The following is a 13559-nucleotide window of genomic DNA, read 5'->3' as shown; positions in this document are numbered from 1 at the left end:
GAGAAAGAGATGGAGAAAGAGAGAGAGAGAGGTGAGGAGAGAGGGAGAGAGAGATGGAGAGATGGAGAGAGATGGAGAGAGAGAGGGAAAGAGAGGGAGAGAGGGAGAGATGAGAGAGGGAGAAAGAGAGATGAGAGAGGGAGAAAGAGAGATGGAGAGAGGGAGAAAGAGAGATGGAGAGAGAGAGGGAGAGAAACATGGAGAGAGAGAGAGGAAGAGATGGGGAGGGAGGGGGAGAGAGAGATGGGAGGGAGGGGGAGAGAGAGATGGAGAAAGAGAGAGGGAGAGATGGAGAGAGATGGAGAGAGAGAGGGAAAGAGAGGGAGAGAGGGAGAGATGAGAGAGGGAGAAAGAGAGATGGAGAGAGAGAGGGAAAGGGAAGGAGAGAGAGAGAGAGCAGGTTGTGAGTTCTGTGACTAGCTCAAGTGCAAAGCTTCTGTCAAGGGTAGGAGAGAGGCCCTGTGGGGAAAGCCTTTTCTGCATGTAGTTGGCCCAGATTTGAACCCCAGCACCCCAGACAGTCTTCTGAGCCCCAAAAGGATTGATCGCTGAGTACAGGGTAAGGAGTAAACCATTAGGCCTGTCAGATGTGTCACCTGCCCCCCAAAAAAGAAAGGCCATTAGGACCATATATCTGATCCCTGGTACTGCGCTAAGTCCAAAGCACGGAGTCCCCAGTGTGCCATAACCAGCGCAAGGACACCGACCCCTCCAGCCCAAGGGAAAGAAGGGGGTGGGACAGGGACTCGGCAGCTGGGTCTGAGTCTGCCTACTCCAGGATCTTGGGCTGGGGGTGCAGGGCACTTGGAAACTCTGTGCCTCGCTCACGTAATCAGCTCTTCCACCAGGAGCACTGAAGGAGCGAATCATGGAAACCCGACTAAGGCTAGTGGCTGCAGTGCCTCCGTGAGACTGAGTCCCTCCGGCCGCCACCCAGCAGCACATGCACCAGAGGAACCTACCTGTTAACCTGGATGCCAAGAACAGGTTTCAGTCCCTACAAAACACTGGCGTTCCTCGGCTCACCTGAGTCTCTGCGATACTTTTCTTTTTTTTCTTTTTTTTTTTTTTGTTTTTGGGTCACACCCGGCAATGCACAGGGGTTACTCCTGGCTCTTCACTCAGGAATTACCCCTGGTGGTGCTCAGGGGACCATATGGGATGCTGGGATTAGAACCCGGGTCGGCCGCGTGCAAGGCAAACGCCCTACCCGCTGTGCTATCGCTCCAGCCCCTCTGCGATACTTTTCTTAAGCAAGGAGACTAACACGATCAATTCCTTTTTTTTTTTTTCTTTTTGGGTCACACACGGCAATGCTCAGGGTCACTCCTGGCTCTGCACTTAGGAATTACTCCTGGCGGTGCTCTGGGGACTATATGGGATGCTGGGAATCGAACCCAGGTTGGCCGCGTGCAAGGCAAACGCCCTACCCACTGTGGTATCGCTCTAGCCCCTTGATCAATTCTAAAGGCCCATTCAGGGCTAGAACCATCTATGATGGGACTAAACTCAAATGATCAAGTGAGGTATGTAGAAATGAACTGCCTGATCCAGCGAGTGAGACCTCACTTTCCTTCACAGGAAAGGAATTTCTTCATTTCAATTGGGCAACATTTCTGTCCGTTTCAAGACCCACTATTTATTCTACGCACATATATTTTCTATACATTCAGGTTTGATAAATATTAGCAAACAAAGCTAAGTGCTATACTATAAATTACCCAACACAAAAGATTCTGATTAAGATTCTGTTATTAAAGCAATTTAATTACTTAAAACTTACAACACTCTACTTTAGAAAAATATCCTTTGGATAATGCACTTTAAAAAGGACTTCTGATAGGAAACATTCTTTATAAATTTTTTGTTTTTACTGAAATATAAGTTTGCACTTTTTTCCCCTATTCCTAAGTCAAATAATTTTCATACTGCTCCCTTATGTTGACAGGCTGTGTGATTTGTAATTCATAAGCACCGACCAGAGCTAGTTCTCAAATATAAGAGGAAAAATGAAAACTCCAAGGAGGAGCGAGGGTGCAATTGGCTTCACTAATGAGCAGGATAGCCTAAGAGACATCGACACAGGAAGTTCTTATCAAACAGTTGTCCTCAAGGATCCTTATAATGGAAAGTTCATAAATCTCAATCATTTGGGCAGGAAAATGAAGCTAGGTGAAACCAGTTAACCTCATCTACAAAGTCAGTCTATGTCAAAGCCAAGATTAGAATTTAAAAGTAGAATTTAGGATTTAAAAGGCAGTTGTATGATCCCTCACCTCTTTCTCTTTCTATCTAAGTGTCTAGCCATGAAGACAGAAAGGATTTTATGGAAATACTTAGCCCCAGTTCTCTAAATAGACCATGTCTGCAAAAAGTTTTCCAGGTGGCAATATGGAAAATGTGGTATTTCACAGAGGTTTTCCATTTAGGAGCTTTTTTCATATTCTTATGTCTGATTTCTCTTTTGTTTTTAGACCCACACCACTTCAAGGCGCCTCTGAAAGGAATGATTTTTTTTTTCATTTTCACTACATATTTCAAACTTAAAATGCCTCCCATGAAAGTAAATACCCCTCTCCTTACCCCCTCCCCAACCAAACAAAATCAAAGTCTCTCGGGTTCCAAGAAATCTTCCTGCTTCAGGTGGAAAGTCTTGGGCTAGGCTTTTCAACCTTGCCTTGGGCATGCTTCTTCCCCAGAGGTCAGGGCTCCGGGAAGACGATGGGGACCAGCTAAGAAAGCTTTCCTTAGCTGTCCTGGGAAGTTTGCAAGGAAGAGCTTGGAGCTAAACAGTGCCTTCCCTTCCATCTCTCTAAAAAATGAGCTTTTTATTTTTCATATTTACAAGAGAAACAAAGGTTCAAAGAAATGCAATGGTGTAAATGACTCTTGTGTGCATTCAGCAACTCTATTTTCCAAATAACTTCCTACCAGGTGTTCCACAGGCCTCTGGGCTGGTACCCTAACAGCTTCCCATCTCTATTTACATTTGTTAGGCAAATTAGAATTATAGCTCTGAAGGAAGACAACACAAAGATGAATGGAAGGAGTCAGGGATACTTAGCAGTAATCACCGTGTGTGAGCTAAGCAGCTGGTGTTGACACACAGAACACTAAATGAAAGGTTATGTTTTACAGAGGCACTCCAAAGAAAAACGTCCAAATATTAAAGCCAAACGTGAGAAGCCTGGGTGTGCCCCTTTCGTCTCCTGTGTCAACTGCATGGAAAGTTTAGTCAGGTTTTCACAAGTGTCAACTGAGGTGTGCTGTGTAAGAGTTATACTGACGGGGGCTAGAGCGATAGCACAGCGGGTAGGGCGTTTGCCTTGCCCGCGGCCAACCCGGGTTCGATTCCCAGCATCCCATATGGTCCCCTGAGCACCGCCAGGAGTAATTCCTGAGTGCATGAGCCAGGAGTAACCCCTGTGCATTGCCGGGTGTGACCCCCCCAAAAAAAGCAAAAAAACAAGAGTTAATACTGACGAGTTTCATCTGCTCTTCAAATCAGGTTCCCCCTGCGTCCCCCTGCCTTCCTGAGTCACCTTCCCCTGGGCAGCTGTCCAGTGGGAAACTGAAGGGCATCCTTGCAGGGCAGAACCAGGTTCAGACTTCGCAGCACTAATTTACTGTCTGTATGTTGCTGAACTAATGACTCTGAGACTCAAATCCCAGTAATAAAACTGGGGTTAGAAATACCCGCCTTTGACGGCTGCTTCTCGAACAAAAAGGCTGGCATGCTTTGTCTCAGAGGGAGGCACGGATAAATCTTCATTTTCTCAGTTCTCGCCTCGTGATTTAATGGAACTTGAGGATGGATTACCTCTTGACTCTGGCTAGCCATGTGTGTTATTGATGTACAGAAAGCATGATAATCAATGATATATAATTAACAATCAATTTCATGTGGCTTTATCATGACATCTGTGTTAATCTCTATTAGAATTTGCTGACTGAAGATGGTATATTTCTTAAAATGCTGAGTACAGTCCTGCAAAATCCAGGCAAAACAAACAAATGTTAATGGAGGATAAATGTTTTCCTACTAAAATAGAGCATAATCCTTTAAGATTTCAGTACTGTGGGACAGGCTTGACACCTTCACCGCGGCTTTATGATGAACCTTTCCAACGTACCAGGAACTGCTCAGAATGCTTTATCTATATTAACTTGCTTTCTTTCTCCTCTTCGTGCTAACACCTAGTATTTGTATACATTTGGTTACTGTCTATTTGTCCATGTTAGAATATAAATCCTTTGAGAGGAGGTAACTTAGTCTGTATTTCTCTATTCATTTTCGTTTTGGAAGGCCCCACCTGGCAGTGCTCAGGGACTATTCCAGGCTCTGTGCTCAGCAGAGACCCCTGGCAATGCATGTGGGAGCCATATGCTGTGTGGGGGGTTCTAACCAGGGTTAGCAGTATGCCAGGCGAGGGCCTTCACTCCAGCACAACCCATCTCTCCGGTCATCTGTTCTGAGTTTATCCACCAGCCAGGTCCCTGAGCATATCTAGCCACACCCAGCACAGCAGTGGGTTGCAGGAAAACGCTGACCAGTCTTGCAGCATTTACTAACTCTAGGAACTCTAAGAGTCAGGTATCATTGTAACTGCATTTTCGCGGAGCAGAAACCGGAAGCAGTGTCACATACGGCCAGGAAATGGTGGAGGCGGAGAATGTGTTGTGATGTAAGCACTGGCCCCCCAGTGTGCTAAGAGGCTCATCAGATGCTGTGGTGGTTAATTGATTCTGTATCAATCTGACAGGGCCCATGCCCAGAGAGCTCATTAAACACTGTTTTGGGCATGACTGCACAGAATTTCTGGATGGAATCAACATTGAATCCGTGTCTGAAGTAAAGAGAATTGCTCTTCTCAATTAGGAAGAGCCTCATCGAGCTAGTGAGAGGGTGAATAGATGAGAGTCGGAGAGTCAGTCATACGCTATGTGACTGGCTTCAGAGGGAGGCAGGTCATTTCATTCTTTGTGCTTGAACTTGGGCTGGAGTTGACTCCATCAGTTCTCATGGTCCTTAGGTCTGCAGGCTTGGGGTAGACTAGGATCTAGGTCTCCTTGCTGGCTTACTGACAGCAGATCTTGGATCTTCTCAGCCTCAAGTATGCATGAAGCAACTGGGTATAACACATTACTTACCTATTTATCTGACTGACACTAAGACACATGTTCAATTTTTTTTTTTTTTTTTTGGTTTTTGGGTCACACCCGGCGATGCACAGGGGTTACTCCTGGCTCTTCACTCAGGAATTACCCCTGGCGGTGCTCAGGGGACCATATGGGACGCTGGGATTAGAACCCGGGTCGGCCGCGTTCAAGGCAAACGCCCTACCCGCTGTGCTATCGCTCCAGCCCCTAAGACACATGTTCAATTTATCACCAGGTTTTGTAAGGAAACATTAGTGCTATTCATTCATCTTGGGAGGAGGTGATACTTGGGCAACACGCAGCTGTGTTCAGGGCTTACTTTCGGCTTATTCTCAGGAATTACTTGTAGCAGGCTTGGGGGTCTGTAGTGGTGTGGGGGACTGAACAAGAGTTGGTGGTGTGCAAGACAAGTGTCTTAACCCCTGTACAATCTCTCTGACTTTTAAAGTAAACTCGTGTGTGTGTGTGTGTGTGTTTGTGTGTGTGTGTGTGTGTGTGAGAATGCACACACATATGGCCAATGGTACTTGGACCATATCTGACACTGCTCCTGACTTTGTGCAAGGATCATGCCTGGTGATATTTTAAGGGAACAAACCATTTATTCTTTTAAAATAAAATAAAATAGGTACCAAAGGTATAATTCAGTAGTAAATTGTCTTCCTATTATGTCTGAGTACCTGGGTTTGATTCCTGGCACAGCTGAAGCAAAGAAAAAAAACTAAAAAAAGAAAAAACCTCAAAGAAATAAAATATTAAAAATAAACCAAGCAGGAGATTAACTGCTGAAGTGCTCTGTGTGATCTGGAAGACACTAACCTTTATTGATTTATTTTTTAATTAGTGAATCACCATGAGGTACAGTTACATACTTACAAATTTTTGTGTTCTTGCATTTTAGTCATACAACGGTCGAGTACCCATCCCTCCACCAGTGCCCATTCTCCACCACCAATGTTCCCAATATCCCTCCCACCACGCCCACCCCATCCCCCACCACCCCACCCCGCTTCTGTGGAAGGGCATTCCCTCTTGCTCTCTCTCTCCTTTTGAGTGTTGTGGTTTTCGATAGAGGAGTGAGTGGCCATCGTGTTTGGTCTATCATCTACTTTTGGCTCGTATTGGGAGACACTAACCTTTACAGCTCTTCCTCAGAAAATGTTCCCTAGACTCTGGCAATAAAAAGAAAATGACAGTAAAGGACACAGGCTCCGTAGCAAGCCTGTATCGAGGTGAAACAAGCCCAAGCAAAGGCAACCACAAGGAAAGCACAGCAAAGACCTCACCTTAAAACAGCTCCGTAGATCGTGCACTTCCTTGGAGGACTCAGAGCAGAGTTCATTATAGCTCCAGGGTGTGTGTGTGTGTGTGTGTGTGTGTGTGTGTGTGTGTGTGTTTCTCTTTGGCCACATCCAGCAATGCTCAGGAGTTATTCCTGACTCTGCACCCAGGAATTACTCCTGGTGGCGCTTGGGGTACCATATGGAACATGGGGGATTGAACCTGGGTCGGCTGCATACAAAGCAAGTGCCCTATCTGCTGTACTATAGCTCCAATCCAAGAAATGGTTGATAAGTTAGTTAAGAACTAACAAATCACACAAACAATGGGCTAGAAAATACTTGTTAGACTCTAAAACTCATCTTATTAGGTATTTGATATGTGAATATGATCTTTTAACTTTTTCATACTGCATGTAAAGGAAAATGCTTCTAAGGGAGAAACTAAGACAAAAGGACTGTCATTTCAATTCATAAATATAGTAAAGCAAACATACCGTGTAAAATAAAATATAATACACATACAAATATTTACAAAGTTAATTTTAGGAAAATATCACTCTCCTGTAGAGGTTTCACATGACAGGTTTCTTTGCATTGGCAGTGTCAGTGAACCACTAAAAATAATGTAATGGATGAAGCTGCATTTAACACAACTCTTTAAGAACAGAAATAAAGAAAAATTCAAATAATCTTGTACAATGAAAATACAAATATCCATTGTTCTTTTTAAACATAGTTTCCCTAGTTCAAAAGGAATAGCAAATACACCATTTCACCTGATTCCATTTTTCAACTAGACAAGAATCAGCAACACTATGACTCCAAATGAGTTCTAATACTGGTAGTGTTTCTGCAAACCAAAATTCTAAACCAATGATTCTTTCAAGAGAAGAAATATCATGTACTTACTGTATAGAGCTCATTGAGAACCTTCATTAAGTCCTCGTGAAGTTGGAATGCAATCTCTTTGCTCTGTAATTAGGACAAAAATTAAGAAAGAATATTTTAAAATGCAATAGAAGCTCATTCTTAATTATTTATATATAAAATGTTCACTGAAAATAGAACGTATAAAACACAATGGAAGGCCAGCATGACCCTGAGAAAATATCTTTGACCGAATGGCCCTTTCTGAGTTGTGGATATTTGCACCAACGGGCACCAGAGGCTGGATCTGTGGCAAACAAGTGGAGAGTCTGCATCGCTCTTGCACCATCCAAATCAGTTTTTTCACACAGAGAAAGTAAGTGGGGTGAAGCTTGCTCAGAAATGAGCTAAAGTCATTACATGATGAATTCCAAAATTCAGTCTCCCATTTTGGTATCATCACAAAAACATTTTGCAGTGTGATTCCAAAATAGCTAAGTTAGAAACCAAAGTGATAATAAACCCTCTTTATGCCGCAGAGATAGTACAGAGAGCAAGGTGCTTGCCTCACATGCAGCCAACCCTGCTCCAATCTTGGCACACTGTCCCGAGTACTGCCAAAACTGGCCCCTAAAAAGAGAGCAGGAATAGTCCCTGAATACGCTCTGGTATGGCCCACCATAAAAAGAATATCAATGATCCTTTCCAAAATAACATTTTACTGCTTAAAACTCTTGTTTTAAGAACAGTTTCAAAACAATGAGATGAAAAGTCCACTTATAAGTTCACCTGTTTTACCTCTGAATTTATTATTTCACTGAGACAAAAAAAAAAAACTGCGTACTCTTCCACCCAGTTTCAATGCATATATACTACTTTTTGCTAGACTAATTCTGAGTTTGATGGAAGAAGTCCTTGCATTTTATTTATTTATTTTAGCAAAAGCTGTAAACTATTTTAAAGGAAATGATATATCCAAATTGTGTATGTTTTCAACTTTGAGTTCAGTAGGCAGTCTGCTACAGAGAATGGGGAAATATGTGTGTAATGTGGCTTATTCTGCAGTTTGATGTTGGTTTCTTTTTTATTGTTTTGTTTTGCATCAGACTGAGCAGTGCTCAGGGCTTACTCCTGGCTTTTCATTCGTATGGATTGCTGGGGATAGAACCTGGGTCAGCCACTTGCAGGGGAAGTGCTCTATCCACTCTACTATCTCTCCAGACTTCAGTTTGAGACAATGAACAAAATCTATGAGTTGGTTTAAGCAGCACCCACTTGACTACCAGTCTAAGGGTAAGAGTGGTATAATCTCTGGCAACCCCAATGTCCTGGATGGTGCCTGGACACAGGGCCAGTGTGAGGGAGCACCTAAGGCATGGGATATGATGGTGGAATGCCCATTTAGTTCCTGCTTGGGCACAGGGAAGTTTCCCATGAACACTTGCTAAATGAATTCATAAAGTGAGTGTTTGTGTCACTGCTGAAGCGGCTGCTGATTTTGCAGAAAGAGAGGTGACTGGCCATTGGCGAGGGTCAGGAAGGAAAGGTCCACAGCCCACTCCCAATTACGGAGGGCCTTGATAAAACACTATCTAGCCAGAATCAAAGCTCAATGAGTCAGGTCTTCCTCCTAAAAGCTCAAATGTGATGGAACAAAGATTCATGGAAGATAAAGGAGCAGAAGATGACACAGTTTGGGCATTTGGCTTGATTTGGGGTTTGGTGCCCACTCAGTAGTGTTGTGGGTCTACTTCTGGTTTGGTGCTCATGTGGGGCCATGTGGTGCTAGGAACTGAACTTGAAGTTTCCATGGGCAAAACTCAAAAGTCCTTTGATCCAACTCCCCTATAGCTGCTCCTGAAGTTGAACTTAGAGAAGCTCAAGCAGCACTTGTCACTGGGTTGTCTTGGAGTGTTGAAGAATGTGTTTATGGAGTTCTCAGAGTTTCTAAAATTCCTAAATTGAAGTTAGACATTTTCTGTTTTTCTGTGTCTCTAGTACATGAAAATATGATTAAAAATCCAGTGAGAAAAAGGAAAATCCCAAGTAAGCAACTGAAACTTATTTTATGTTGCCTAAGTCCCAGGAATTCTAAACATATACATTACATTGAGATCTTCTATGACTTGAATGTGGTGTTATTTTAATATCAGATTTCACTCACGGGCCTGGGCCACCAATTCAGAATTCTCTAATGGGATCAAAGGCCACCATGGAGCTCTGCTTACCCACCTTTCAGGTAGCAAACCCAAAAGAAAATATTTCTTGGATAAGACTTTGGAATCCTAATATCACCACCCAAAATCCCTTAGGTCCAATTAGCCCCAATCCAAGAATATTTAGGATCAGATTAAATTAGTTAGGTTTGAGGTGATAAAAATATTTCCAGCAACTCTTGGTCAAATATCTTGGAACATACAAAAAGATTCTTTGTATATTTTATATTTCAAAGGATTTGAAATGATGGAGTAGAAGAAATTTGGCATCACAAACCAACTATACTCTACCAAACACTTTTAGATTTTTCTTTCCCCTTTGGCCAGAAATCCTGAAATATGAAATTTGGTCCAGAAGATAGTACATATCTTTAGACTAGAACTCTGAAGTCAGGATGCCTGGGTCTGATGCTTTCAAACTTTGGCAGCAGTACCTGGGCAGAGTAAACTAAACTGAACTGAGACATTTTAATTAGAAAGTATCTCAGCACTAAAAGTCGATCAAACTTTAAGTGGGTAAATATACTTGTGGATTCAATTTTATTAAAATAATTGCAAACAGGTAAGGGGCCAGGGCAACTGTACAGCAAGTATGGCATTTGCCTTGTCCTGTGCATGGCTGACCTGGGTCCAATCCCTGACAACACAAGCAATGCCAGTTGCAATTCCTGAGTATGGAGCCAGAAGTAAGTCCTGAGCATGGGAGTGGCCCCAAAACAAACAAACAAAATTGAAAATGGGTAAAGCAGGCTTGACCCCTGAATGAAAAGTACTAAGAAACACGGTGTGTGTGTGTGTGTGTGTGTGTGTGTGTGTGTGTGTGTGTGTGTGTGTGTATTTTTAATTTATTTATTCACTTTTTTAGTGAGACAAGACAGTTTTTATTGAACAACACTTGCTTAGAAAGATATATAGAGAAAGAAAGACAGGTACGTGTGGAAGAGGGAATTCAGTTTTCTCCAAAGTGGAAAAAGCATTAAAGAGACACAGAGACTGGGGCTGGAGGGACAGCTCAGTGGGTAGGGCATTTCCCGTGTATGCGGCTGACCCGGGTTTGATTCCCCAGAATCCCATATGGTCCCCTGAGCACAGCCAGGAGTAATTCCTGCGTGCAAAGCCAGAAGTAACCCCTGTGCATCGTTGGGTGTAATCCAAAGAGAGAGAGAGAGAGAGAGAGAGAGAGAGAGAGAGAGAGAGAGAGAGAGAGAGAGAGAGAGAGAGAGAGAGAGAGAGAGAGAGACAGGCAAGAGAGATACATGTTGATGGGAGTGTATGAATAAACTTGAAGGACAAGTCAAGAACACATGGATATTTATTAAAGAAAACAATCACAAGTACAAGAGAGAAAATAACTTTACAAAAGTAACACAAATAACAGGAAGTTTTCTGTTATTTGAGATGAGCTGATTAAAATTTATTTTTGCAGAAAAAGGAGGTACCCCCAAATAGCTGCAGACATGGAGATGGGAAAGAGAGCGGTCTTCCTCACTGATACAATCCTAGTAAGTTTAAAGGATGGCAAAACTGTTACGCTGCAAGGGATTCTGGGACCCTGGGCCAGGGGTAAGGACAAGGGCCAGAGCTATAATTCAGGTAACCTTTATTTACTGTCCTTAATGTGCAAACCCAGAGTGGATCTCAATCCCATTTCCATCTGGTTACTATCTATTGTCATTTTAATATTTCAAGTATATAGTAAAAAAGTAATGGTCCCAATGATTTTACTTTTTATTATAAAGATAAATTATATTAAAGAATACTGGAAAAATAGAAGCCAGAAAGACAAAGCTACCTACATTATGATTTCATATATGTCTTTTAAGTTTGTCTTCACTGTTAAAATAGTAAATTTCAACAATAAAATTTAACACAAAATTAAGTATGCAGAAAATTTATCTTCATAATTAAAAGTAAAATCATAAGAGGATTCTTCCAATAGGCATATACTGCAATATAACATGGTTTGAGGTGAGCATCACTGAAAATCATCATGTGCACCTATTGTATGAAGTTTACCACTATCCAGTGAATCGATTTTAGGTATTTTTCTTTTTAAAAACTTCCTTCCTTCCTTCCTTCCTTCCTTCCTTCCTTCCTTCCTTCCTTCCTTCCTTCCTTCCTTCCTTCCTCCCTCCCTCCCTCCCTCCCTCCCTCCCTCCCTCCCTCCCTCCCTCCTTCCCTCCCTCCCTCCCTCCTTTCCTCCCTTCCTTCTTTTCTTTTTTTTGGGGTGGGGCACACCCAAGCTTACCCCTGGCTCTATGAATCCCTCCAGGGATCACTCCCTAAATGGCAGGGTACCAAATAGAGTGTCAGAGATTGAACCTGGGTCAGACGCATGCAAGAGAAGAGCTCTACCCATTGTATATCTCCTGAAGCCCCAATATTAGCTATTTGTCTATAATGGTTTCTGATGCTCCCACTATTTCCACCATTAAATCATTTATGCACTGAGTCAATGTATCCAATATGGTTTTTGTTTTCCTTTTTATTTATTTTTGCTTTTTGGATCACACCCAGCAACGCATAGGGGTTACTCCTGGCTTTCGCACTCAGGAATTACTCCTGGCACTGCTCAGGGGACCATACAGGAAGTCGGGGATCGAACCCGGGTCGGCCTCATGCAAGACAAATGCCCTACCCGCTGTACTATCGCTATAGCCCCAATTTGTCCAATATGTTTTAAACACACTCATTTTCCTCCCAATTGCAGGTCTAAAAATAAATCTTGCGTTTTATATGATTTCCTAAAGATCAACTCCCAAAAGGAAATATACCAAGATAAAGTATTGATAACCATAGCCTGGATAGATATGAAAAGTTTATTTTCTAAAAGGGCTCAATGAAATTATATTGTTTCCAAAACAGCAGAGTCCCTCCATCAGAATCAGGGGTTCATCTAAGACTTGCTTTTTTTTCCCTTGAAAAAGAATTTAATCAAGAAATTCTATTCTGGCTGATCCAGTTCTTTGCTATATCATTAGATTTTTTGTGTGTTTGTTTTTGGGCTTCTGGCAGTGCTCAGGGCTTACTCTTATCTCTATGCTCAGGGGTCACTGCTGGTGGGGCTCAGGGACGCATGTGGAGGTGGAGGTTGAACCCAAGTTGGCTGCACACAAAGCAAGTGCCCTACCCACTGTATTATCTCCCCTGCCCCATCAATAGAATCAAACATTTTAAATTTTATTATTATCAATTTTTTCCTAAGGATTGGACCAAGGGTTTCATACATGTTAAGTATGTACACTACCATCAAGTAGTAGCCCTGGGTCTCTAAAATCTTTTACTTTGCTTTGTTTATTATTGGTTTGAGGGTCACACCTGGGGCTCAGGGTCTATTCCTATTTATGTGCTCAGGGGTCACTCCCAGCAGAGCTTGAAGGGCTATGTGGTACTGGGGACTGAACCCACGGCTTTAATCATGCTATCTGTATCACTGTCATCCCATTGATCCTTGATTTGCTTGAGGGGGCCCAGTAACGTCTCCATTCGCCCTGGCCCGCAGATTTTAGCAGCCTCTCTTTACTCGTCCTTCCCAATGGTGTCACATTGGAGGCTCTTTCAGGGTCAGGGGAATGAGACCCATCTTTGTTACTGTATTTGGCATATGAATACGCCACAGGGAACTTACTAGGCTATCCCATGCAGGCAGGAAACTCTCGGTAGCTTGCCAGGTTCTCCAAGAGGGAGAACTAGGCTAATTTTCTGGTAAGGATTGTAAAGTATTTGTTTTCTGTTTCTTGCCTTCAGTCAGGTGAGCAGGACATCTGGGGGTCACCAGGTCCAGGATAAATGGAGAGTGAGGGAATGAACAGATGATATATGCAGCAGAAATCTTTATGTTTTCATGCAAAGGACAAAATTCACAAATATTCCATTCAAACAACCTCCGGAACCTCAGCATCATCTTATCTCAGCTGTTAGCCCCAAGGATCAGCACTAGACTCCAAACAAAGACCTGGAGGAGCTGTGAGCAGAGAAAGCAAACCCCCAGCCCTGGCCTGGGAAGCCCCTGCCTTGGATCGGAAATGTCCTG

General features: G+C 42.9%; 1 protein-coding gene across 6 annotated transcripts in view; it reads right to left on the bottom strand.

Moving 5' to 3' along the window:
• The window catches only part of SRGAP1 (SLIT-ROBO Rho GTPase activating protein 1), a 324413-nt gene that overhangs the window by 121282 nt on the left and 189572 nt on the right, over nt 1-13559 (bottom strand). For all 6 annotated transcript variants that reach the window (XM_004602634.3, XM_055118174.1, XM_004602635.3 and 3 more), the window contains one exon: nt 7353-7415. In XM_004602634.3, coding sequence (XP_004602691.2) covers nt 7353-7415 — 63 coding nt within the window. The remainder of the gene's footprint in view (nt 1-7352; nt 7416-13559) is intronic.

Source organism: Sorex araneus, chromosome 10, assembly GCF_027595985.1.
Source record: "Sorex araneus isolate mSorAra2 chromosome 10, mSorAra2.pri, whole genome shotgun sequence".
NCBI lineage: Eukaryota > Metazoa > Chordata > Mammalia > Eulipotyphla > Soricidae > Sorex > Sorex araneus.
The sequence above is the reverse complement of the archived record's forward strand: the minus strand, read 5'-3'. Positions and strand labels throughout refer to the sequence as shown.